We start from the raw sequence: 27,821 nt of genomic DNA on the forward strand, positions 1-27,821 counted from the left end.
CATAGTGCTCACGTTTAGGGTTCCATTCAAATTCATCTACCCAGATGTCCTCACGTAGACTTTCATGTCGACCCTCGTTCCCTAAAAATCTAACCCGGTTTGGTTATATCACTTAAAATTAGTACAAAACAAGGAATTGCATCACACATCACTTTTGATTGAAATGTCACAAGTCGAACCTAACGGCAAACGATTAGACAGTTTTCATACTAAAATAACTTGCCAGTTCAATGCTCATGATTAGAAGTCGGAAAAATAACTTATTTTGCTGTTGTGGGTAAATTCCAGATGTTTGTCAAAACTAGTTTTCCTTCCTGTAGCAAATCTTCACGTTAATTTGTGTTCAGACAGTTACATTCGCATTCAAATGTCTAGGTTGGCTCCTCGACGGCCAAGCAAGTTATTTTTCCGAGCTTTACTCATGATTACAGTCCCGACGTGATCAGCGAAGGCAGGACCTTTTTACTTAATATTTATCCCTAACAGCTTTTCGACATGGGGAAACGTACTAAAAATGGCAGGGTTTAATGTGATAAGACCATGTTAATCATTTGGTATGAGGCATTTTATCATTTATTAGCCAACCCTAGTCGATTTCATTCACCCCTATCACGGTCGAAGGACATGCGAACAACGTAAAATCTCGTCTCCATCGACTTGCGTGACATTCTCAGTGTTTGGCATTAATCATGGCCACCGTATTGGCCTTGCGGGGCTTGAATAAGCACCCTTGCCTCTCTCTGATGACCGTTTCCACTGTCTGGACCCGGTCCTGGGGATAAGCATCCTTGGGCGAATTATTGAGGAGGTCCTGATTGGGCGAGTGACTGTGGCGTTTGTTGAGCTGGTAGTTGTACCTCTGTTTCTGGTGCATTGCCAAATTATTGCCCATCAGATCGGTGTGGGACCCGGGGACCCTTAACATTCGCTTGAAAGCCCGCTTGAAATTGACATTGCACAAGGGATAAAGGATTGGGTTGAGGGCTGAGTTGAAGTAGCCCAACCACGTGGTGGTAGTGAATACGGTTTGGTTGACACATTGTTCTTTGCCACAATACGCCACCACCATGAATAGAGTGAAGTAGGGAAGCCAACAGAGAATAAACGCCCCCACGATGACGCCTAGTTGCTTGGCCGCTTTCTTCTCCTTGGCCAGAATTATCTTGGGATTGGCCCGGTTGAGATTGCCGCCCGAGTTGTTGGAGTTCTTCCCGGAAAGCTTCTGCGTGTTCCCAGGCTGAGTGGAGTCTTTGGGAGGGCTTGTTCCGTGCTTCTTGGGCCGCCTACTTAAGTCGCAAGTGCCACCCTCAAGTCTATTTGGGGGTCTTTTCAGAGCAGGCTTCTTGAGAAAAGCCAATAAAGCATTGGGTGTCATCTTGCCTTTGGTGGTCGGCGTCTCACTCCTAATGCAGTTAAGGTTCTTAATAGTACCAACAGCATCCAGGGTGACAGCATTCCCCCCGTCACTCACCGGAACAGCAGGCACGGCTTTGACAATGTCCCTCGCCTGAAAGACCTTGTTAGAGGCTTCTGAAGAAGATCCTAACGAGGTGTTGTTGTCATAGTAGTATTCATCCTCACAATCATCATTCGAGGGACTCTTCGCCCTCGTGGGTTTTAACCTCCTCCTTTGTGGGATTGTTTGTTGCGACTTAGTTTCCGTGGAGAGTAGCGGCCTTTGTTGAGACTTTGTCTCAGAGTAATTAGAAGAGGCAAGATTCCCCGTTGGTGTCACCGGGGATAGGCACGCATTTCCCATTCCACACCGAGTCACATTACCTGGCGGCGTCTCAGTCGTCACATTACTCGTCATCGGGTCTGATGGATAACAAAGGACATGATTGGAGAGAAGAGGCGTGGGGAGGAGGGGCTCGGTAAGGGCGTCCAAGATTGGATTAGGATGGTTTTGCTGCTGGTTGCGATGGTTCAGAGCCAGGGTTTGACGCCGGGGGATCACAGGTTGCGAGTTTACAGAGGAACGGGAATTGGCCTCAAATTGGTTGAGTAGGGTTTGAGAGTCTCCACCGCCTACTGCTCCACCTCCTGTTCCAAGTGGAGTGCCCACGACCTTGAGGACTTGAGTAGACGGCGACGAGGATATGTGAGATTTTGACGGTTGACACTGACATGAGACTGGTCTTCGTGGTGTCGGAGGCCGATTGGGAAATCGTTTTCTTTTCCTCCGCCGTTTTTTCCTCCTCCTCCTCCTCCTCCTCCGTTGGGGCGAGGTTGATGTGGTGTCGTCACCGGGGTTTTCCACCTTCTTAAAACCCGGAGAAGTGACAGGAAGAGAATCTTTTGATCTTGTTTCCTTCGTCTCACTTTCAATGTCCATGGAAGACGACGATTCACCCGAGGATGAGAATGAAGAGTTGGAAGAGCCGTCACCTTCATCTGACAAGTCGGGGTCGACGGAACATGAGGCGGATGTCTCCGTCCCATTATCACTCTCCCCATCTTCCGAAATGTACTCGACCTTCACCCTGACACCTTCGTAGAGCTCGAGATGTTCGGATGGTGGTGTCGTGGTAGTAAATGTGGCCATCACACCCAAACGCTGAAATTCCATCCATTGCTTGGTCGTGTCACCTGGCTCTCGCTCTCCATTAGTCAACATCGCCGCGGGTTGAATTGTGCCATTCGAAAGAGCTGTCACTACTTGTACATTGGAATCCTTGATTGTCAACGAAGGTCCGTTGGGAAGCGCAGGGTCGCGATCCGTCTGACAAACGGTGCTCAAACTGGTCTGGTATTGTTTGCGTCGCTGTTTGCGCTCTTTCTTCCGTTCGGCTTGTCCCTCGTGGTCAGTTAGGGAATCGTTCACTTGCTCGTGTTCCTTGGATTGATTCTGCCCTTGATAATTGGACACGTAGGAGGCACCCAGGCGATCAATATCCCCGGATCGTCTTTTGATGGCCAAAAAAATCCGGACGTACAATACGATCATGCACGTGGTGGGGATGTAGAAGTTCAGGATGGACGTCACAACCTTGAATGTGATGTTCGTGGCGAACTCCGTCTCACACACATGATCTGAAAGCGTGAAACGAGTATTATTCCATTGAGTGCACTGAAAGTACATGAAATGATGCCCATGGTCATATTTAATCTTCCTCTGAATGCGCCAAGTATGGAGTACGCACTTTGTCTTATCTATGGGTAATCCACGTGCTCTATAGACGAGATGACTCCTCTATCATAGCTATTAGTTTCCCGTTTTCCACTTGATAAAGGCCTCGCTTTCCTCTCCTTTTTTTGGCCGGAAATGGTCGCTCCCATTTGACCAGGATCCCTGATAAAAGGATCCAGAGAATGAGTCTGGCTTACTTTTACTTTTCACTCCCTGATTGCACGAGGAGTATGACGGAAAGTGCACAAATTTGTGCAATAATTGCCAGGGGGCGAATAAAATGTGAGAGAAAAACGCACGCAGGAAAGAGAAACTGATGGATATGAAGTGCAAGGAGCACCCTGATTATAGGCCACAATTCTGCGGATCAAATTAGAAATTTTTCGAACTCAGCCCTTGTCACTTCCTTTGAACTTCAGCCCCATAATTGAGATCTCGCAGTTTGAGGATTGGAGAGCTAACCGCTTACAAAGATTACAACATAAGATTGTCCGAAAATGAGGAAAATCCTATGTGTACCTGTTAAGACTTTTAAGGGATAATGGAACCGTGAAGGAAGATTCGTTGAAGAGTTAGGGCAAGGAAACTCAAACGAACAGCCTCTGGCACACCTTTGGTCATGTTTATCTTGGATCAATATGACGTTGTGCAGAACTCATAAAAGTTTAGTGCATGGATCAGCAGTTGGCAATGACTTCTCAAATGTTTCATACCAATTCGTCCTGATCCCAGGGCGACTACTAAAATGCAGTGATCCAAACGTTCCAAGCAACTCACCGGGTTGTCGCCGCTTTCCACCGTACAGGAAGTGATGCCATCCCAGCACAGGGATCATCCACATGGCAGCTCCTGTCCAAGCCAGGGCAATCATAATCAGGGCTCGCTTCTTGGTCCGTCTCCTCAGATATCGTAATGGAGACGTTATTGACCAATAGCGGTCCAACGACAAAATGAAGAGATTGAAAATCGAGGCTGTCGAGGCCGTGTAGTCCACTGAGAGCCAGAATTGGCACACTGCTCGACCGAAGCGCCAGTCGCCTGCAATGGAAATGAGACCACATGATGATGTTGACCACTCAAGAATGCTCGGAATTTTATGTGAATAATTGATGCCATGATGCCGGAAAGTTTTAGCTCTAACATGGATGTTTGACCGGTTGGTCCAGTGAGACATGATTAGGACTGGTTTGTACCTGGTCTTTACATGTCTTCCTTTCATGGGAAACCTCTGCTGGTTCTGAGTTGGATGAAAATGAACGGCTAGTTCGTGAAACAATGTCCTCGTCATCAAGAAATGTGCGTGAGAAGGATTCATAGTGAGTTTTTTCGAGGCCTCGGGTCGAAATGTGGTGGACTACTCGGGGCTTGGATTGAGAGACCGATGTCTAGCTATCACCTTTTTGCCTCATTAAATGGGCGCGCAATCCGGAAAGGGGCTCTCCTTCGGCCACTTTTCATTCTGAGCTCAGCAATGCTTAAACAAGGAAAAACAGGCAGCCTTTCTTCTCGTTTCTATGCTGGTTCATTTTCTGATTTTGTTGATGGGATTGAGGATATAAAAAGCACGAGGGATTTTTTTCTTGATTCATTTCATTTTTTGGTGTGGTCTAAAGGAAGTGTCGATCCTAAGTCATATGAAATAGTTCATGTCAAGTTTTTAAATCCTACGAATGCGTAAGGCTATACTTTGAGGTCCCCAGATCCAGACAGAGCCCAAGGGGCCAATAAGCTTGGGACCCTTGTGCAAAAATGTGGGCCATTTCTTCGATAACCCTTGGAGATAGACATCTGTGGGTCTTTACAATGAGCCCTATTGAGCCCAACTCGTTTTGAAACGGTTTCAATACTCTCTACCTCGTTTCTTTTTTTTTTTTATTGGGGACTCAAACTTGAACTCAATTCGCAGTCCTTTAACGAATCTGAACGAATGACTGTGGCCCCTTGGGGCAATTTCAAATGCTGTTCCACTAGAGTTGAAGATTGAAAGGGAACCGCGCATATCGCATTTACAGTATGTTTCTTACCTGTTATGGCGTAGGCAGAGCTGATTGGCATCACAATGAGGCCAACGGTCAAATCGGCCACGGCCAGACTCATGATAAACATATTGGAAACCTATGGAATAGAAGATATGGAAGATATGAAAGAGGACCCATTCGAAAGCAGAGGTAGTAGGTAGGAATGCATATGTACTGTGTGTAAACAAGAGAAGAAGGAAGTAGCGAACGAGAAACCAACGAGGGGAAAAAGAACAAGTGCAAAAAAGAAACTTTTTGATAGCCTCAGAACTTTCTCGCTTCATCCTTGGATCCATGGAACAGGGAGAGAAAGAGAGGGAAACGCGAAGAGGTGAAGGTGGGTTGGTGGGTGAAATACAAAGAGTCTGCGTGAGGAATAGGAAATTGAAAACCAGGTCCAAAATTTGCTCCATGTTCCCAGGAATCGGCTCGGACATCGTTTTGCACACTCACCCTCAAAATCTGCCGGAGAACTGTAGAACTGTAGCCTGAAACCATTCCTCAACCAGAACAATGAGCTCGACTTCGTGGGAGTCCGTGCCCTGACTCCTAAAAGCGGCCTTTTCATTCATAGACCTGCTTTTATTGACCACGAAAAACGTCAACGACGACATCGAGCAAGCCAAAAAACGAGAGACGTCCCTCATCATGTTCGGTCAAAAGCATCTTTGTCAACAATTTACATTGAAATGCTCAGCCTTTGTCTAGTATGTTCAATTCGAATATCGATCCTTCCATGGATCCATCCAATCGAATCAGTCCAAAAGGAAGAGAAAGAGTGTGGTGAAAGGCGTCTGAGAGGCTGGAGATGTTGCCTTTTCATGCTCTTCTCCGTTGGTTGAATCTAATAGATATTCAGTAGTAGCCGTGCTCTAAGCAATAGGGGAGCTAATACTGTTGAGGGTGTAAATCCCATTTTAAGGAGATGCACAATGTGGATGGATATACACGAGGAAAAAGCATACATTTTTGAGCTTCAGACTTCCAGTAATCGTGTTAGGAGAGAAACTTAATCTGTGGCGAGGAAAACTCTGAAAATGTTTGAATAAATGATGCCACGTTCAAAATGGCCGGAGAAATGATAAATGTATAACGCTCGCTTAACCTCAAGGCCTGAAAAGGCTGATGACTGCCCGAAAACCTTGGCATTCCAGCTCTGAAACGGGGGCTGGATGAGTGTATCTTTGTATCTAGCTGTTTCATGGTGTTTTTTTGTCTAGTACTAGTTCCACGAGGATTGGGCCCCGCAGCAAGAAAGTCGCTTGGGCTTTTTGTTTTGATTCATGGCAGGAAGTTTTAACTGCAATTCCAGTTCTTGGACCAAATGAGAGAAATAACCAATGGAGTTGACGCAATGCATTGTTATATCACCCAAAAGAATGTGAGGAAACAAATACGGGCGCGTGTTTCTCAGAGCCACAAGTCGGTCAAAGTTTATTCATTAAATCAAGGCCATGAAGCCTTTTTGCATTTTTGAAATTGTTTATGAAACTAAATGTACTGTAGAGTGGAGCCCTTTCCAAATTTCAAGCCAGATACCAAACTTTCGGTTTTGAAAGTTTGGTGACAGACCAACTAGCCAGGCATTCATTCTGGCGAGGATCTAGAAGATCTCTTTTGCTCCATATTTTTAACAAGTTAGCCTCAATTATACTCCATATCACCATTCATTGCCTCGTTGCAAGTATTCGAGTCTGAAAGCTCCCTTAATCGCGGCGAAAGGACCCTCAGCTCAAAGCTTGAAATCGGAGTCCAACCACATACATTGCGGTCTTGAATTTGCAAACATTCATTCGGCTAAAGGAGAGAGAGAGAGAGAGAGAGAAAATGAGTCTTTCTCGGTTCCTTGAATTGTTCCCTCCATCCCTGTTTATGACTTCCGTCATCCCAAGGCGAACGAGGGAAAATCATTTCCAGATCCAATTTTGCTACTTAACTTGAGCCGTCCTAAAACCACTGGAATCGACCAAACCAGTATACCTACGTACTTACCATTTACAACGGACTGTATGTACGCGTATGTAGAGTATGTATCTACGCGTACGTACGTTTGTAGTACCTGCGAACACCCGAGTTTCAAGGCTGAATGGGTGTGAGGCCGCAATCTCTAAATCAAACAGACGATTTGTCTTTCAAGTCCTGCATTTGGAGCATTTGGACCCATTGTTCCTTGTTCCACTTGGGAGCGATGGACCCTGAAACTGCCAAAACAACATGGAACGTGCACTTGAAAGGAGTAGTTTTTCAAGATCCTATCCGAACGCACAAGCCCACCGAACCCAGTCCGGATGAATATCCATGGCGTTAGGATTAAAGGCCGTTTTTCAGGCCCGGCCTTATATTCAGATATCACAATCCCAACGTAGAGAGAATGGTTAAACACAATGGTGGAATCAGGAGCTCGGAAGTGAGAACAGGAGTCCTGAGTATTAAGCACTATGGTCTTGGAGTTCCCTTTCATTGGAGGCCGAAGGACATTTGGAAAAGTAAGTGGAACCAAATTAGAAGCTGTCAAGTCACTGATTTGGCGCATGACTTGTGTGAAGTCAAGGATGACGAGGTCTTTACGACCTACTTAATACAAGAGATCCTTCTCAATGTGATTCCATCACTTTTCCTTCCAGACCCTCTCAAGTTAAAGTTATGATCATTTGACTTGCATAGTACAGCTTTTTCACTAGGCCTTCGTGGGAATTGTGTTTATTACAAAGGGCTGCCAACTGGAAGCAAAGTTGGCTTTGTTTTTTAATTAAACTGAAAACGCAAGTTCAAACTCAATTCCCTATGAATTACAAAGAAAGTCTGACAAATACAAAGCTGTTCCCAAAACAGTGAAAGTTTGACTTTTACGAACAGCTAACTTTTGAAAAGTTGCCTTTGAATTTCTGGTTATTGCAATTTCTAAACTTCCTTGGTCCAACTAAATTTCAAGACTTGGTTTGATAACCTCGGTCCAGTGATTTTTCAAGCGTTCCAAATGACTTGACCTAGCTACGTTTAGCTTCGAAAGTGCATTTCGCATTTTGAATCGAATATTTACTTTCAAAAAGGAGGGTGACCGTGCATTGTCATTGTCCTTGGACATTTGCTCATAACTGCATTGATCGAATCAAAGTTTTCGTACATCATTGCGAGGTAAACGTTATTCTCCACCGATTAGTTGGCGGTGCTACCTTTTTTTAAACTTAACCTAACCTTATCAAACCTAACCTAACCTGAGCTAGCCTAACCCAGCCTAACCTAAAACGATATTAATAGCCCTTAAACTCTGTCTCAGAACCGTTCTAACAGTTTGTCAGATATTTAAAAATGAGCACCGCCAACTAATCGGTGGAGAATAACGTTTATCTCATTGCGAACATCATTACTGCACTTTGGAACACCCTATTCCAAACGAGGTTGAGTGTCAACTGACATGGTTTCCTGGAAATGCAATTTTCATTGGCTCCCAAAGTCGGATATCCATTGGATCAGAGGTGAAAGGGTCGCACTCTCTTTGTACAGGAAAGGCCGCAACAATAAATTGGCAAAGGTTTGCTAAAGAGAGTTGGAATATGCTTTGGCACAACTTGCGAGTGTGTTCCTCGGAATAAAAGCGGGTGATGAATCGATCCCGTTAGCCTGAGTATAGGGAAAATAAATCTCCCATTTGCATGGCTGTTATTGGCCTCTCCATAATATCTTGAGGCAGAGGCAAACAAATATGTTCTCATCCAGATGAGGAGGCTCAAAAACTTCTGTTAGTTCACTCGTGGGTGAAGGCTCAAATGATTAATGAATTGGTGTTGGATGGAATTTGTGGTCTACACTCACTCCAAGGCCAGTCAGCGGTTCGGGTTTCAGACTCGGTGGAAAAAAATGATCCACTACACGAATGTCATGGAACCTTTGTAAACTTCTGGAGATCCTGGAGAGAGGATGCTATTTTGGTTCTGGCAAGTCGAAACTCGCTCAGGGACCTAAAACAAATCTATGAAGAGTTTTCCCACATTGATTGGGCCTAATTTTGGATGCACAGAGAACCCCTCTCTTTCGGCACCTTGTTGAGTCATCAGAGCTATCCTTCAGAAATGCAAATGTCTTTCTCATCATCATCATCAGTCTTCTCAGGTGCGACCTTAGCCCTAATTTTAGGGCTGTCAAGCTGAGCAGGCAATTATCTTGAACGAGGACAATGTCATATCGATTGCTTCACTAGATTAACAGACCTGTAGTACGTAGTAGGTGTTTCGTTACAGAGAACAGAAGCAATTCTGAAATGCTTAATTTTTAAAGGACACTGGGATGATTGAATACCATATACTGTCATTTCGATAGGCAAAGTTAGTGAGGGAAAATGACAAATTTGAAAATAGCATCTTAACATCATCGCTGAGGGAATGGGAATATCCTGGATTCCTATGCCATATTCGCAATCGATGGAACAGTTGAAGTTGAAGACTTGATACATGTTATGAATCTAAAGGGATTTGGTTCAGAGCCAAGTAAGCAAGACTAGGGGAGCTGTTCAATGGCCACGCAAATGTCAAATTGTCCATAAGTCACTCTCGGAATGACTTGAAATCCAAAATGCAATTGCCAACGACGGCCATTAACAAAAGCGAAAGCCTTTGTTCCTTTTCTTGTTGAATAAGCATCTGTTACGCTCAGAACGGCCAAGCTTGGGTAAAGAGTACGTATTCCTACATAGAAGGGCAAAGTGCAATCGGGTTTTAATGGAAGCCTTATTCATATGACTCGATGACAGCTTCAATCAAAATAATGATCGAGTGTATCTGGCCAAGGAGACCTTAAATTAGAGAAGTAGACCCTGCCAGAGCTAAACTATTCATACTTTTTGTCAATGCTCTTTGAAGGATGCCTCAATGACAACATACAGAAGGAGTACTGTTCGTTTAGCGTAAAAATGGATACTTTGTACGTATGAAATCGATAATTGGTGGTGAATCTTTTTCAATGCAAGAGATCAACTTGAGATACACCCAATAAAGCTAACATGGTTTGTAAATTCATATAAACAAATTTAATATTATGTTTCTACTTTTCAAACATAATCATGAAACCGTTTAATGACCCCTTTAGTTCTGGTAAATGTCTACGGACTAAAATAGTGGCAGGAACGTCGGGTCTAGCTGCTCCAACCTTTATGTCTAATCCATCTATTAAAGGTATTCTTGACCTGGCACAATGTTGGCTGTTGTGTAGAGTACCTAATTATCAATAATCAGTTACTATATGGCTCTAGCTGACTCTTATGACTTCATCGATGGTCCGTTTTTGTTTCGTTTTAGTACAAATTCCGTGTTTCGTAACCGAATGTTCGATATAAAAAAATCCCAAGTTGACACCAGAAACATTGGAAGTGTTTTTGAATTTAAATTACTAATGAATTCATAATTTGGGAAATGATGTAAAAAATAGGTTGTGCTACAGTCAGATCTGGTAAGTTGAGTGTTGAAATCGTAAATTCGATATTACGAAAACCTGGAGGATGTTGATTCTTGTACAGAAGGATGGGGACGTTTAGGCAAGCTCTGGCAGGTTCGTTTCTTTTGCTGGTACCAGAGTCAGTGATGCAAATTTGCAGCTTCAAACACGTTTTTGAGAAGCTGACCCTTCTTTCGCTTTGCTACATGAGGAAAGGTCAACTTCGTTGAAACCAGTTTGAAGCGTCAATTTTGCATCGCTGGCATTGGCAGGCAAGTTTGTTTGTTGGTACCAGCGCTTGCTTGAATATCCGAACAGCAACGAAAATATTCCACCTTTCACAAAGATGATTTTAGGTAAGCAAAGTAAATAAAATTTAACGTCTTTTGAATTGTGCTATTTTGGTTATTTTAACTTCTACAGAATGAAAGTCAATGCCCAACAAATTTCGAATGGACTCAGTCCCGTTTTATACATAGTTAAGTATTAAATAAAAGATAAGGTACCGCTTGCTTTTTATTATCGCCAGTATATGTTAATCCCAAAGACAATCCATCAAGCACCCTTATGCATGAATGTAGATCTTGGCATCCACTGGGAAATTCTCGAATCACACCCTTCGGAAGTTCATGCCTTACCCGTAGTCCCACCACAAGGAAAAGGTGCCAACAAGGTGCACTTTTTCGTAGGCACAATATTGGAATAGATATTTGTGGGGGATCCCATGGACATTCCGGCCCAAATGAGGGAACCCTCTGGATAATGTGAAGAATGCCAAGCATGACATTCCAAAGTTCGTGGAAATCTTGCACAAGGGAGCGATGCATTTCCTCATTAGATCGAGAGAGAGACGCAGTCATAACTACCAGGTGATCCACTTTATGTACTTTTCTACGAGTCACGGATGGACCCACAAACCTCATCTCAAGCAGGTAGCTTGAGAGCTCGGACCATCCCAATCAGGTCATTTGTGAACAAATCCAAGGGATTTCAACACTCAAGTCTGAAGAGATTGAGCTTTCAAACCGTTGCCTAGCGAGGCACGAGCTTTGAACAAGGCCAATTTATTGTTTAGTCGAGTATAGCTCCCTTTTAGAGAAAACTTTTCCATGCATAACGTACGCGTACGACGTACATGAAGAATGAGTTTGATAGTTTCAAAAGAGATTGTTTCATGTACGTACATGCAAAGAAGTATGCATGTTTGTTTCTGTAATGTCCTACGGTATGCTTGGTTCTGGCTTTTGGACACGGGATATTTCATGGACTAGTAGTCCGTACTCTTACTTACCAAACATTATGCAACATTTCCGCTTCCAAATCAAAGTTTAGTTTGCACACTATCAGTATTGGTAAACTCGGGTATGCGATTCGATTGCAATAACTCAGAGTAGGCAGTTTTGCTATCAAAAAGTTCACGATAATCCCTCGAGTTTTCTGCTGCCTTTTTCTGTCTTCGAGCGGGAAATGGGAGCCATTTCCTGACTCAAATTGAGTTGGGCGGGACTTTTGGGGTGTTTATTGATTTGCTGGTGCCATTTTGCACTTCCAAATGTTCTCTGGGAACAAGATGAGCCACGGGAAAGAGGGAATGGAGCAACACTGGCCAGACTTCTCGGGATCTTCCATGGCAATAACTTTCAAGAGGGGATCTCCACCCATCGAATGGAATGAGGATGCTTCGGAACTGCCACGCCAATTCGTCCCAGTGTCAAAAAATCACACCAAGAGCCAATATTTCAGTTCATGTTTGATTTGGATCGAATTATGTGTACAGATCGTTGCCATTCGTAATAGATTGAAAAGCGGAGAACTCAAACGCTGGATCTAAGTAGAGAGGACGTTCCAGCCTTTTCGGAGGTTTGTCAGCATGGCAAATTGAAGGTCCAAGCCTTTTTTATCTAGGTTAATCCCCACGAAAGTCTTGATTGCGATTGCTAGAGCACCGTTTCCTTGTGACCTGTGCAAGGATTAAGGCCAAACGGAAGTTGTTATCAGTCGCGCAACAGTTTGAACAACTATTAAAGGCAACAGAGATAAAAAGAACAACAGCAGAGTCAGCAAAACTTCGATATCATTGAACGTGAACGCTCTGTTCAACCAACAAAACATTTCATCTTCAAAATGAACCTCATCTGCCGTCCAAATATACCAAGATCGCCTAAAACCACGAAAATGTGTCGGACTTATTATCCTGTCGGACTTAGAACCCAATTAAAAGTCCCGCTGAAAAGCGTCTCAATCCAAATCAAAGTGGTGGATTTCTTTTCGAGTGCCACCATGGAGCAAGAATATCGAAATGAGGAGTCCTTCTCCATCAACACGGAGTTCGTATTTCTTGTCAGGCAAAACATCTCAATCACTAACCTGAGTTGGGAAATTGATGGAATTTCCTCGGAGGCTAAAATTAAGGATTGTAAAGAGGCAAACAAACTCTTCCAGTCAGCTGTCAAGCGTGGATTTCTCGCGGGAATTTTAGAATTTGAGAACGGCCGATTTTTGACCATGAAGATTGGCAATTTAAATCCATGGAGTGTGATCAAAATCAGTGTCCAATTCGTAGAAGTATTGGCCATTGACGAAACGAATCATCTAACTTTGGAATTGCCCAGTGAGATTATGAATGTTGAGGGGATGGAATAGTTTTCGATCTTTTGCTTCGTCTTTCTAGTGCCAAATATTAAGCAAATTGACAATATTCAAAATTTGTCAAAATGGGAGGATTGAAAGACCTCGAAAGCGACCAAGGTGTGTCCACCTTCGTTGTCCATCCTTGTCGAGATCGTGTCCAGAGGAGCCATCACATCTGTCAAGAGTTCGTCGCATCAGATCCAGGTGGAACCGCCCATGAATGAGGGTGATCTAAATGTGGTTCTAGCACAACTTGAAGGGAATCTTTCACTTTTGGCAAAACATTTCAACTTGAGCATCTTTATCCAGGATTTGGCCCGTCCGTCCATTCATGTCGAAAAGCATTCGACCAGAAATTCATTTGCCTCTATGCTGAACTTTGTTCCAAGAATGGACTTCGAATATGAACCAGTGGAGTTAGTCATTCTCATGGCATTTTTTGAACCTTTGCAGTCGCTAAATATCTCAAATTTACAATTCAACCTTCGGTTGCTTTTGCATTCATTGCCTTTCGGTAGCTTTTTTAAAATTGTAACCCCCATTGACCAAGGCGAAAGTGTTCCAATTGGAACAGAGGCCATCACAAGTGCCTCAAGCACTCTAGATAACCTCGAATGGAATACCTACGACGTCAGGGGAGGAGAACAGTTTTCGCAAGTCCTGGTTCAAGAAGTGGAGTCACCTGTGGGTGCAGGGTTGCCAATAAGGAGAAAAAACATCCATGTGCTGACGAACAATGATCCAAATCTAAAGGACGAAACCCTCGATGTGGTGCGCAAATCATCCGAACTTCTATCCATATTCGTGCTCTCCGTGGAAAGCAGGAGTGATGATTGTTCCTTGGAAACTCTGGCTTCGCTTGGAAGGGGCTTTTGCGAGACTCTTTCGGACAATGGACTGACCTCCAATGGACGAAAGGTGATTGGCATACTGAAGTGCATTCTTCAGCCTGTTTACAGGGCAAAAGTATGCTGGCATAAAAGGTACATGAAATTGATTTTAAGCATAGGGCAGGTAATTTAACGTAAAATTGTATTTCGAAGTTGTGATTTGAGCTGGATGTCGACCCTCAAAGGCCACGGTCGTTGGCGTTTGCGCCAGGACAATCCTTTACAAGGTCAATGGCCAAGAACAATCCCAAGAGTCTTTAACGGCCGAAAATTAACCGTATTCTACATGTACGGATCAACGGCTCCACCGACCAAGGTAAACTTATTATTATCATTTTTTGCAGACTTCCTTAGCGCTACTGGGAATGGAATTCCCAACAGTTCAAGACAAAAACTAATTCATTTTACTTAACTTTATACTCATATGATATCTGATCGTCCACGAATTACTTTTGGCGGATATGGCTGGCCCTTGAACATAAGGTTGATAAAGTATTTTGATCAAAAGCTTTGTCTACATACTTTCAACTGGAAATACTCATCGTACTTTCCATTATTTTGGATGACTACACTTGGATCCTCAATGGACGGAATCTGCTCAACATTTTGCCTCTATTAATACTAATAAGAATAAAACTAATCTTTCATTGCGGCTCTTGGTCATGTCATGGCGTAAAAATAACTATAAAATAAAATCTGATGTATATACATTATACAAAGGTTTGTTGATAAAACAAGAAAAATGTCAAGAAGGTAAAGGCAATAAAATAGTTGACTAGAGAGTGATGTCACAATGAGTATGACTAGAATTGGTTCAATGCACATGAAAAAAGGTAAGAGGTGAGTTACAGATAGTACAAAGACAGGTAGGTAGAGGTAAGTGATGAAAATTTTGGTTATTTCAATTATTATCTACGAGTAGAGTGTTTAATGGCGTCGATCCAAACGTCACTGAGCGGAATTTCATTCCATTCAAAGCCATATCAATCTCAGCAACCCTCAGAGAAGATTTGGTCTAGGATCTCTAACACACAATCTTGACACACTAACTTTGTATCATCACCATAATAGGACAAGGTTCTGAAGAGGAGCAATGAATATAATGAAAAAGACAGGCCCTAAAATGGAGCCCTCAGGAACACCCGACTAAACATAATGCATGCCACATTGTCATTGCATGACAAATCAATCGAACTTAATTAATTGCTTCCTATTAAAAAATGAAACTTCTTAGCCAATTGAGAATCTTGCCTTGGATTCCAATCTTATGGAGCCTTTTAGCTAAAAGGCCATGATTCGCCTTGTCAAAGGCCTTGGAAAAATCTAGATAGACTGCATCGACTGAAGCTTGACTTTCTAGTGCTTCAATAATCTGCTGCTCTATATGTTGAATCACTTGGGCGCCTTTTATAGACCAGGTTTATGTGATTGTGCGTCAGAACTAGTCTTCAATTGTGGCGCTTTGAAGTAGAAATGAAATTTCTATGGCAGGAAAATGAGTTGTTGAATTAGCGTGGACATATTTTGAAAATTAGATTGAAAATTTGCAGGGTGCGTAATAAGTTCTGCAATTCGAAAAGTTTCAAATACTTATGACTGGGTAGGTATTTTACAGTTGTTTATTTGACGAAAAATTGAGCTTCAAACACAATTAAACAAAATTCAAAAGGCGTCTTCAATGTGACTTCCTCTGTTTTTAAGGCAGCTCTTACGTGCCGAGGGATGCCTCCCTCCTGCGGCACGTGCCATAATGGGGACGTCTAGGTAAGCTGTGGCAAGTTCGTTTGTTTGCTGGTACCAATGCCAATGATGCAAATTTGGGGCTTCAAGCACGTTTTTGAGAAGCTGGCCCTTCTTTCACATTGCAATACGAGGAAAGGTCAGCTTCGTTAAAACTAGTTTGAAACGCCAATTTTGCATCACTGGCATTGGCAGGCAAGTTTGTTTGCTGGTACCAGGGCTTGCCTAAATGTCCGAATACATGGGCTTAATTGTCTCAAGTACTTTCTTTACAAATCAGAAGTGTGTTTTGTTCTTGGGCAATTCTTGGATGGCCAGTATCTCTTCCCACTACTTCATGCAATTCAATTAAATTGCCCTTAATACCTTGTTCATTTGGAATTTCTAAAGATCTCTGATCAAAAATCAGTGAGTTTGATTGTCTTTCATGTCCACTGATACTTTCCATAGAAAACAAGTACACGATTCTTTCAGGGCGATTAAGAGGTCTGCAATTTGGGTTAGTAACTGTCCTAAAGTTTAGATTCCACAACTTATTACGCACCCTGTTCATCAATATCAAGGGCCCCGAAAACTAATGAAATTGCTAAAGTGAGGAAGGCCAGCCACTGAAACACAGCGTAAAAAATGTAAAAATATCAATGAAAGATATCTAAAAGGGTAATCAGCTCCACTAACTTTAATTTCATATTTATCAGCCATTCCCAAGAACAGGGAAAGCAATATGTTCTCATTAAAAAATCATTAGAAAAACTATGAAAAAATGAATCTATATATGTTGAGACATGAAGGAAGCTTTTCAACCTTAGAAATGAACCCCTGCAGTTCATTCACAATTTGATACATTGTACTGTAGGTTATCCCTACCTCAGCCTCAGGTTATGTGTGCAAAATTGAGTTTTGAGACATCGTGGTGAGAATTCTCCGGAACATTTTACTTCCTTGATCCGTTTGCCAACATGTCGGAAAGTTTATGAGCCAATATAAATTTAGCTTGAAGAACATTTATTGGCAATACCAGTAGGGTATATTGGAAGCACCCAACTTTGTCTTAACTAGCGATTGCCGTTTCGTGAAATACTAACAGTTACTTTCAGAAAATAATTGAGCCCATTTGCCTCCATTTTTATGCCAGATCCGAGCTCTAACAATCATAGTTGATTTTGCAGGATGTCCATGTTCATCTGACGTGTGAACGACCCAAGGCTGACTTCAAAATGGAATTTATGTCCACGTCTTCAACGAATACGAAGATCCACCAAGTAGGGGCCTTTTGTCGAATAAAGGAGTTGGAGCTGGAATTCACTCCTAATACGCGTGCCGAATTAGTGAAGGTATCGGAGACATTTCAAGTGTTATCCAATGCCACTTCTTTCTACTGGATGTCGGACAATCAAGAAGAGCACGTTTCTCAAGTTCAACAAGGAGCTCCGGTTCCAACTGCTGTTCATGAAAGCGGACGGCATCTTGCGCCCGCGTATAGGAAACCCTATTGGGAGCAGATCAATGTCTTGAATACGCCGTTTGAAGAAGTCAACCAATTGGAGGGTCTTGACTACTTGTTGAATTTTCAATCAAACGATGGTGGCTTTGCTCCCTCTGATGATCTAAGCACTTTTCTTTTTGGCAAAGCCTGGGAACTAGACCAATGTAGAGCGGATCATGAAGAGGCTAAAGTGTGGGCGACAGCCCTTGTGGTTTGGGTTCTGAGGATTCGAATGGACAAACTGAAAGAACTTTGGTGTTTGGTTGAAGATAAGGCCTTGAAATGGCTTCAAAGCAATCATGCCAATGCAGATGACGTGCTTGCAAAGGCTCAAAACACTATTTCGATAAGTGCAAAATGAGGCGATTTGTATTCCAAAAGGCATACAACGAGACAGCCTTTTACAGTTAATCTTAGATTTCCGTTTGTGGGATTAAGATACCGTGTCACTTTGAATTTGCACAATAGTACGAACACATAGGTGTTTTTGGCTTCTATTTGAAGAATAATTGTTGTGTCAGTCCTATAGCAAGCGGCATCGCAATAAAACAACCTAATGAAGTGCGGCATTGGAATGAATGATTTTGGCATCTTCGCTCTTACTCGTTGTCTTTGGAAAAGGGGATCTACGGGCGGATGAATTGCATTTTCCCAACTTTGATAGAGACCCAGAACCCGATCCAATCAATGAATTTGATCATCCAAGAAGTTCATTTCCTGATTCGATTCATTTCTAGACCAAATCCATGTTTCTTTTTTCAAGACAGACATTTCAAATGTCAGCCTGATGGCAGCACTCTGTCAAAGGGTTTCTCCAAATTGTTTTAACGAGAAGATAACATTAAGTGAGTTGATAACTGCCTTTGGCACACTCTGTTGTGATAAGTAGAGATGGAGAAAATATGCAAAAGAACTTCAAAGGCATAAAAAATAGGCACAAAAACAGCAAAAAATCTCTTATTTTTTTCGGTTTGATTTTCAGAAATAATTATTAGGTCTTATTAGCAATCAATATCAAATGTAACTTGAAGCCTTGCTCATAAGATACGCCGATTTTTTTAAAGATTCTGGAAGAGTTTGTTGTTCATAAAAGAGCAGGCCAAAAAGGAGCTACGTTGAAATTGTTGTTAAATAGTTCTTAGATCTAATGAAAAACGTTAAGATGAGCGTAAAAAAAACGTCATGACCCAACAGGCCCACCTCACAAGAACACATTACTTATGATTGGGAAACAGAGTCTCAAAATTGAATCAAAAATCAAGTTTGATGTGGTTTTGACTAGCAATAAAGGATGGAAAGAAATCAAGGGCCGCTTTTATGCTTTCTGAAATTATCCTCCAATTGCAATGCTTTACTTGATGATGTTGTACTGAACGTTTTCGTGCAGAACGGCTACTGAAGAAACTGATGTCAAATAATGAATGACCAAGTTTTTTTTACTATCAGGTAATAGTAGCCTGGAGTGTTTTGAAAGCCTGAGAAAAGCAAAGGAAATAGAACATGTCCGAAAATTCCGGATGAGTACAGTCTCGAGGTCTGAGCCCATGCCATGGGTATGCTGGAGTTAGGCAAGAGGCCAAAGGATGTGGTCGAGTGAGGCTTTCTGTGTCCATTCTCGAACCATCCATAAGGGGAGGACCAAGGGCAAGAACTGTGAATTCTTAAAGAATATACCTGGCCGAAGACTAAAATCTGGGATTCATAGAGTTGCTAAGATCGTGATTACGAAGTATTGCAATGAGAGAAGCCAATCAACCAGAAAGCTTGGTCAAAGGCTCATTGCTGCTGGCTATCTTGTCTCCCATACAGCAGTACGAACTAGTGCTGGGGCGAGTCTTTTACTCGATTTTGGAGGACTGGGCCGGACTCGAGTCTTTTAGAGGGGACTCGAGTCTTGACTTGTAAGTAAAAAAAAATTATTATTTTTTTTTCATTTTGGCAAGACGAGGTTTTTTCCTTGACGTGACTCTAGCAAAAAGGCTCAAGTCCTCTTCCGGACTCGGCGAGTCCGGCAAAAAGCCAAAAAATCAGAGGACTCGCACCAAGTACGAATCCACATAAGGAAAAAATCTTCATGTTCACTCCTTGAAGCCTCAGTAAGTTCCAAAATTAGCACCGGCACAAGTTCCATCGAAGGAAGTGGTGTGAAGAGCGTAAAACTTGGGGCATTGCCCAATGGTTTAATTCCATTGTCTTTGACGAAAGCCTCTTCGAACTCTTCCATGCCCCAAATCATCAAAATGATCGGGTTTGGGCCTTTACTGCCCCTCACTCCAAGAGTAAAGTTTCCAACCAAAATCATTTCTTGGCTCGTAATAAGCTGCCAAGCTGTTATGGAATGGCACATTGTGCCCGAAAAAAGCACCACATCATGTCATTCCAAATTGAAAGAGATCCTGAAAAAAAAACCATCTCTCTGCAAACAAACCAAACCAGACTGACGGCTTTATCTTAAGAATAAGAATTTACTAGACATGTTCATTGCAATTTTTCAGCAAGTTGGAGGTGCGTGTCACACCTCTGGAAAGGCTCAGCTACGGTTCGAAGCGAATGTTAGCTGCTTCTGGATCAAGGCTCAATGGCCGGGGTACTCACCTGGCTTAAACCCAATGAAAATCTTTAGGCCATGGTCCAGAACAAGCTAGATTTAATGGTCCCAGCAAGTATACACTCGTAAATGAGGAAACTCTGACCAACCTGTACGCAGGTGTGTCTGATCGGATCAGGAAATGTTTTAAGTTGAGAGGCCAACATATTGGAAAACGAAAATGGATTCGAGCATGTATTAAATTGCTGCAAAATCTAGTAGTTTTAGGTGGCCCATAATTTGATGAGAGACCCAGCTTTCAAAGTTAAGTTTAGCCTCAGAAGAGTGACCATAGGGCGTTACAAAGCGCCGTTTTGTCGCTTTTTGAGTTAAAGTGAACATGAATTCAAGTTTTTGTGCAAATTCAAAAAAAGTTTACTTGTGAAGCAATAAATTCGCAGGAGAATTAAAGCCTCATGTACAAAAGTAAAATAAGGTTATTGTGTTGCAGCTTGGCCTCTGTAACATTACTGATTGTCTATTAAATAATTGCTTTAATTTTCTAATAATCTTCTTTAATTGCCCCGGTCGCGGTGAAAACAACCTTCTACTTACTCAGAACCTGAGGAATTACAGGCTAATGAAATTGTTGATATATTTAGATGCTAACTCAAAGATTAGATGCCAATTTTTTTGCTTTTTGGATAGTCCAAGGAGTACGACCATTCCAGATGGTGTGTCTTAAAGTTTCAATAACAAACCGCTCCAGATACTTTTTCAGTGTATGGCCAAAGAATCTAGTGGAAGAAAGATTATTTTTCGTAGCCTAGCAGACTTTTGACTTTGGCTATGTGGCTCAATTTCAGTAAGAAATAAGGCCTACTACAATCATTCAGTAGGGTAGAGTGCTTACCGAGAAGGTTTGAACACTCTTTTTCACTTGCTCTTGCATTTTAGCCTATCAAGTCATTTTCTACTTTCATTATTTCGCTTGTGGCTCTTTTGAAAAGACCTCCATTGAACTAGAAATATCCGCCTATTTGCATATGTTTCTGCTTTTTTGCCCTTTTGTTGCATTTTTATTGTATTGCTTGCCAAATCAATTACATTATTTAGACAGCCCTGATGATCACACAGATCGTCAAAAACTAACTAGCTCTGCTCCAAGGTACTGCCAAATCGATTTGGGATTTTCTTTTTCTACTGAACTTGATTTTCGTATGATCGCGTCTGCAACAGCACAGCTCACCTAATGTTTTATCAAGAAACGAGGTGGGTTGAGAACGAAGGTTGTAAAGGGCCCGGAAGGTGTTTCTAAGGAGCCTAAATGTATTGACACTGCAACATGAGTAAATTGCAAGAATCCTTACACATGAAGGCTTTTGAGTAGCCTCCATCAAGATTGAGGCACAAAGAAAAATCAACAGAGCAAAGTAAACTCTTCTGAGCATGGATATCAAGGATCAATCACTGATTCAACCCAGAGAATTGATATCCACATATTAACAGCAAATCATAGGTATGAATTCCTGAACAATCAATGAATCAATCAATCAAAAGCTAATAGTTTGTTTCTTATCAGTGCTTACTTCAAAGTGTTACTAGACTTGTCACAGTCACGAGAATTCAAAACAACACTGAATTAGAAGCAATTGGAATCGAATGATACTTTTTCTATTTATAACACATTTGAGGGACCAAAGATAGACTCAAGTGTTCCCTCTAGAATTCAACAACTATGAAAGCTTCACCAAGTGAATTCCTTTCTAAGTTGCAGTTAGGTTACTTTTGTGCTTACGATACGCATTCCAAATGGTATCATCATAAATTGATCACTTATGAATCTCAAAGTGCATTTTTGAAAGCTCTCAAAGGTGTCTCTTGGAGCTGAGAAGTAGATGAACGTGTTGATTTTTGATCCCAGATAGTAATGAGCCAGGAGGGTTGGTATAATAGAAATGTGTTATGCCAGAAAACACGAATGAAAATAGACCGGTCAGGTCTCAAACGATAGATACTCAAACGACATCGACACTCTGGCCTTTCCTCTTTTGCTTCATGGTGAAAACGACCTTTTCTCGTAAAAAATAAATAGCCGGAAGACTGCTATCCTTGCCCGCCTAAAGAGGATGAGTCAGATTAGATTAATGCAAACACCTATCCTTGAAGTAAATGTCACACAAGGCTAAAAGCTGAATACTGAATGAAACCCCTTCGTAAAGGATTGCAAAGCCTTTTTAGTTTATCATTCCTAAAGTTCTTGTGAAAAGGTGTTGATATTGTCCGTATAGCGTATGATGAGGATTTGAAATGTTACGTAACAAAGTTTGTTTCCTTAAAAAGATCTAATTGACACTTATGCAACTTTTGGCAATTTTTAGATCCGGCCAAATTTACTCTAATTGCTTGTTTACTTAAACGTTTGGCATTTTAAAATGCCAAATGCCTTTGTTAAATGCCTTTGATGAAGTTGGTCATGGCCTTTTATTAAGCAGACTTCACAAAATGGGGATTCAAGGCAAGGCTCTCGATTGGTAAAATAGATTTTTTTTTTCCTTATCATAGGAAGTAACCAGTCAAAGTTGTATGGTCGCTTGCTGACATACGTGATGTCAAGTTGGGCGTCCCACAAGGCTTCATTTTAGGACCTCTTCTTTTCATAGCATTCATTCTTCACTTCAGAAGCTCAGTATTACTTCAAATTCTTCCTTTTTTATTGACAATATGAAATTAGTTGCATTTGAGAACGCCAAGATTCCAATAGTCTGGTAGAGGTCCCAAATCAAATCTGCTTCTAGTCTCTAAGAATAAAATGGCCTTCAACGGAATTTCGAAATTCCGTTCAATGACATTTAGCTCGTCGCTGTTAAACACTCCGCTCGTAGATAATGGAGGTAAAAAAATTTGAGCAGATTCCTTCCATGAAAGATTTAGGTGCAGTCCTCCAAAATAATGGAAAGTTCAATGAGCATATCCAGTTGAAGATGGGTAAAGCTTTTCAAATGTGTGGTTGGATGTATCGCACGTTCAAGTGCAGAGATAGCATCACGATGCTAAATCTGTGCAAGTCGATTGTCCAGCCACATCTTGAATATGCCTCACCCATTTGGGCTCCAATGAGTTCAGCAGGTATGCAAGAGATCGGACTGGTCGAGTAATGTTTTTTGCTAGTAACAATGCAGAAATGAGAAAGCTCTGTCGAGACTACAATATTCATAGAAGGTACGAAAAGTTTCTGATACGCCACGCTCTAAAAAGCATTCATGAACTTTGTATTAAGTCGGCTGGGTTTCCGAGTCAATTTTAGTTATGGTATATGAAAACAAGTGAAGAGGGGAGTCATAGATAGTACAGAGACGGTTAGCGGGAGGTAAGTGATGAAAATTTTGGTTATTACAGTAGAGTGGGTGGGCCAGATTGAACAAGTCCTTTGTCAGATTTGATGGCATTTTTGTAATTGTAATCAATTACATTTAAAAAGGACACAATTGACACATGTCCGAGTATGATGTATGTTTCAACCCATGAATATTACAGAACATTTGTAGTATCAGATAGTGCACATCTTAAACGAACCCGACTAATCTAAAGGCTCGCCAAACCTTGAATATTCTCTCGGTATGCCAAAACTTTTTTTCCTGCCACGTTATTTCCGGCGTCAATATTAAGATTCTATCCGAACGATAATCTTTGGTAAACAACTAACACCTCTTTTCGCTTGTCCATGTTTCCATTTATACCACCCAAGCTGGTCAAGAGTTTGCAACTGTTGTAGCCCAAGGGTTAATAATAGAAGAACTTCCGGTGCTTTATGGTCTCCGCCGAAACTTTTCCATGGGCTCAATAGTCGAAATCCTCAAGAATTCATGACGAGTTCGAATGGCCGTGTAAGCCCATGTGAAAGAATGGCTTAGACCGGGGAAGTCAATCCGATCAATCGAATTGTTTTTTTCCGGCCCTTCACTACCAGCTGAAGCCAATTCTGGTCCCTTCGACAAGACCAATAAAACAAAGGTATTTCGACTTCCAAGAAAATTGCACCCATTCCGAAAGGTTTGGCTTCGGGCTCCAACAACGATCTTGAAATTCCTGACAGGAATGAGAGGCATCTCAAGCGGATTCAATTTCTATCAGAACCTAATACCACTGTACAACCTGTACGACCTGACATCGAGAATGCACCAAAGGATTGCGGAGTTTTCTTTGATGGAGAAGCCCGAAGACCCACTCGAGGTTTGAGGTCGGCTTTCTTACGTCCTAGTACATTCCGACAACTGGCTTTTGTATTCGGATCGTGGGAGAATTTCCGTCAATTGTCATCAATCAAAGCTCGCTGAATAAAGGAATGTGCAATGAGGGCATTTAAGCGTGATTTCTACACCCTTTACCCTTCCTCATCTGCCTGTCTCTCCTTGGACGGAGAACGATGCGACTTTCCCCGATCCCCCTTGGAACACAGACGTATCATGCAAAAGTTCCAAAGGTTGGAACAACAGGGTTGGGATTCTTACCGTTTGAAGTCGTTTCTCTGTTCGAATGGCATGCAACACCATAGCGTTGCCCACAAACGTGACGAAACTGAGGATGTAAAGGCCGAATCCGGTGGTAACGGACGAGATCGTCTCGATGGCTGTTCCATTGGGGAAAAGGTCATTGTAATCGTTGAGGACCCCGTCATGGAACACTGTGCTATTGATGGAGGAGGATTCATTGTAGAGGAACAGGTTCACGTCTTGATGAACCAGATCGGGATAAATGTGGTTCATGGAAGTTGTGGATGGAACGGGGAAGGTGGTCCATAGAGGTTTATGTTTCATCCTCACACGAAGATCACCCGGGAGATGATCAACAAGAGACCAGTCTCTTCGCCAGATCCCATTGTCAATGGTTGTGAGCGGGTCGGTGTGCAATTTTGGAGATGAAGCTCTTAAGGTCAATCCTTGATTGACTTCAAAGGCAGCATGCAATCGCGAAGATCTTCATGCTCTCTTTTATCTTCGCTGACATTGAACAATGTGCCATAACATGTTTGTGTCACCACGGGTGTTAAACTCCTCATGTTGTTCTTCCCCTTGGAAAACTTGCTCCACACTGATGGTGGTATTGCACGTACTACGTCCTCGTGGTGGCCGTCGCCGTCGCCGTTGTTGGCTGGTTGGCTTGGGAGCCTCACTTGGGCCCTCCTTGTAAGTCGTTATCGCTTTCCCCAAAGAAAAACTATTTCATCTGTACTGATAACGAATGTCGGCAATTGGTGCTCTGATCTTCCACATAGATTCCCACATGGTGAACAACAATAACACCAACAGCCAGACTGGCATTAGCACCATCGACAACAAGAACAACAATTGGGCGAAACTTTCCTCCTCCTATAAAGAAAACAGATGGAACCACCACAGTTAGTTATTCAAGTACGGATCCCTCCAAGCAGAACGGCCCAAAGGATTCTTTTAAGACATCTTTCCATTAAGCATCACCGACAAAAACGGCATTAATTAGAGATTGGCTAAAAATAACAGATCCATGTTGCCAGGCGCCATTAGGCGAAAGTCTCATTGGCGGATTGGCGGATTGGCACACCACACACATCTACACACTAATCCCTTGATCGGTCTGTATCAAGCTTTGCTGCACCTTTTTTGCACTTTCTAACGTGGAAAAAAAATTATGGGAGGCTGTTCTGCTTGACATTGGTCTTTGAAAAGCAAGCGTCACACTGCTTCCACACACGGGACTTTATTGTGGACCAGGCTTGGAGATAGAAGAGCAGTCCTTCGCATTCTTCCTCGAATATGTCGAGACATGAATCTTCACCTCCCATCCAACCAGCCCATATATCTAACTATCTATGAATAATGGCCAACGAGAGGCATAGGCACGCTCGACCTTTGTTCTGACGGCAAGGCCAACACGGGCAAAAACTCCAAAGAAACAACATTCCTCCCAGGAATCATCACCAAATTTGGAACGATGACTCTTTGTTGTCTGTGAAGTCATTGCAAAGTTTGAATTGATGTACGTACTTTTAAGCAAGCGCCATAGATCATTATTTACCCTTGAACCTTTCATTTTTTTCCGCTTCATTTTCCCGAAGAATAAGTAACCTCTATAAAATATGAAGCTGTTTGATTCTGAACTCCTCAAAGACTTGGCGTTCCATTTGCTCAACCTCTTTGAAGCGGTTTGAATATGAAAATCGTGCAAATGAGAAAAAGCATCCTTCACTTGAACCTTGGGATGGCCTTGTGCGAGTAGGCTACAAACTGATAGCACTGCAAGACCATGATATGATTTATGAGCCTTTGAGATCATATGAACGACTGGAAGAGGATCATAATTTGTTGAAAGTGCATTGGAATTTGGAACTTCTTCCATTGGACACGTCCCTGAGGAGGGTTCGAAAGAAGCTGGCTCAATTTCCGAAGCTAACACTCATGAATGGGGTCCACTCAAGGTGAAGCAAAGGCCAGGTCAGCTTGATGGGAACATTTATGACCCATCTCAACAATGGTGTGATGATCTCTCGTGCTTGAACCAATGAAACTCGCCCTTTTGTCCACTTGATAGAAATTTCAAGTTGTTGCAGGGTCTCTTTCATCAAGCAAGGTTCAAAGCACAGAATGTCATCAGAGGTCGTTTTAGGACTCTCTCAGACCATTGTCCCTGGAATGGAATTTTGCACTCAAATTTTGCTAGAAATTTTTGGTTGTGGTGGTGGTAATGATGGTGTTGCAACAAAAACAACAACAACAACACGAACAACATCTTGTCCCTTCTAACAACACCCAAATAAGACAGTTGGCGAAACGGGAGACGTCGCTGAAATCAGCTGGTTTTCATTTGTTTCAAAGTTGACCTTGCCCGTAAAGCTCCTTTTGTTATTGATGTGTTCGTGTGTCCCCATTCATCTCTATCGTTGTCGTGCTAGGATGGATGTCTTTCTATTCAACCTTTGTCTCAACCTGTTCGGGAAGATCCCTGGGATTTGGAACCAAGAAGACCAACAAACCAATGGTTCATGGCCTATGCTTTGTCATCTCCATCATTTTGATTTGGTCCAATGACCTAGCCAAAAAACGGGGACCGCCTTTCTTGCCCTTTTGTTGGACCGAGATCCACCCATCCAGCCAGCCACAGTGGTTATAAACCAAATGGGGATGGATTCCTCTCTGCCAAGTATTTTTAGAACTTATAACCACGACGTCAAAAGGCGAAGGCCAAATCGTGGTCGTAACAATTCAATCAAGTTTCATGGACCATTGACGTACCCTTATCAGAGAAGGCCCGCACGTATTTCAAATTGACTCTGAAACACGCCCGAAGAAGATTGACAAATGAACCGAACCATCAAAAGTGAAGTTCAAAACACTCGAACCAGTTTATTACATTGAGCTAGTGAGACAAGTCTAGTCCAGACTGAGAAAGTTACCCTCACATGAATGGACTTGAAACTGAACCTGACGAAATCAAGGACAGGGTTTACCAAACTCTCGTTTACGGTGGATCAAAACACTTTTTTGTTTTGATCCCACAACTCATCAAGCGGAACCAATTGCACCAGGCTATTATACTGTAGACTTGGGAGACTCCTGGGTAAGCCTTGAGTTTTCTTTCATTTTTTACCTCTCGACATTGAACACAAACTTTTGATATGCTACTGTACAGTACCTTCTGAGACAGTCTCGTTGAATTGCTGGTGATGATCACATTTTGCACCCCAAGAGTCTGGAACAAAGCATTGCACGCAGGACACCACTACCACTTCCCGTCATGGTTGGGAGATACAAGCAAACTAAAATAACCAACAATATCATCCGCATCATCGTCATCATCATCATCATCACTGCCATTGTCGTCGTCGGTTGCAGCGGCGTTGTCGTCTTCGAAAGTTGTTTCTCCGTTCCATTCATGGTCCTTCCTGTGTGTTGTGGCCAACAGATTTTCAAAGGCCAAATGGCGGTTCCAATTGCAA

General features: G+C 42.3%; 2 protein-coding genes across 2 annotated transcripts; one reads left to right on the forward strand and one right to left on the reverse strand.

Moving 5' to 3' along the window:
* Positions 1 to 550: 550 nt before the first annotated feature.
* On the reverse strand, positions 551 to 27,821 carry LOC131887481 (uncharacterized). Its single transcript, XM_059236107.1, has 5 exons — positions 27,518 to 27,821; positions 24,361 to 25,218; positions 5,155 to 5,245; positions 3,908 to 4,168; positions 551 to 3,033 (listed from the first exon to the last, which is right to left on the reverse strand). The coding sequence occupies exons 2-5, from the start codon at positions 24,664 to 24,666 to the stop codon at positions 671 to 673; spliced, it is 3,021 nt and encodes a 1,006-aa protein (XP_059092090.1). The 5' UTR covers positions 24,667 to 25,218; positions 27,518 to 27,821; the 3' UTR covers positions 551 to 670.
* On the forward strand, positions 11,947 to 17,889 carry LOC131887486 (uncharacterized). The gene is made up of 4 exons (XM_059236113.1): positions 11,947 to 13,186; positions 13,247 to 14,189; positions 14,250 to 14,412; positions 17,006 to 17,889. The coding sequence occupies exons 2-4, from the start codon at positions 13,423 to 13,425 to the stop codon at positions 17,681 to 17,683; spliced, it is 1,608 nt and encodes a 535-aa protein (XP_059092096.1). The 5' UTR covers positions 11,947 to 13,186; positions 13,247 to 13,422; the 3' UTR covers positions 17,684 to 17,889.

This window comes from Tigriopus californicus, chromosome 9, assembly GCF_007210705.1.
Source record: "Tigriopus californicus strain San Diego chromosome 9, Tcal_SD_v2.1, whole genome shotgun sequence".
Lineage (NCBI taxonomy): Eukaryota > Metazoa > Arthropoda > Copepoda > Harpacticoida > Harpacticidae > Tigriopus > Tigriopus californicus.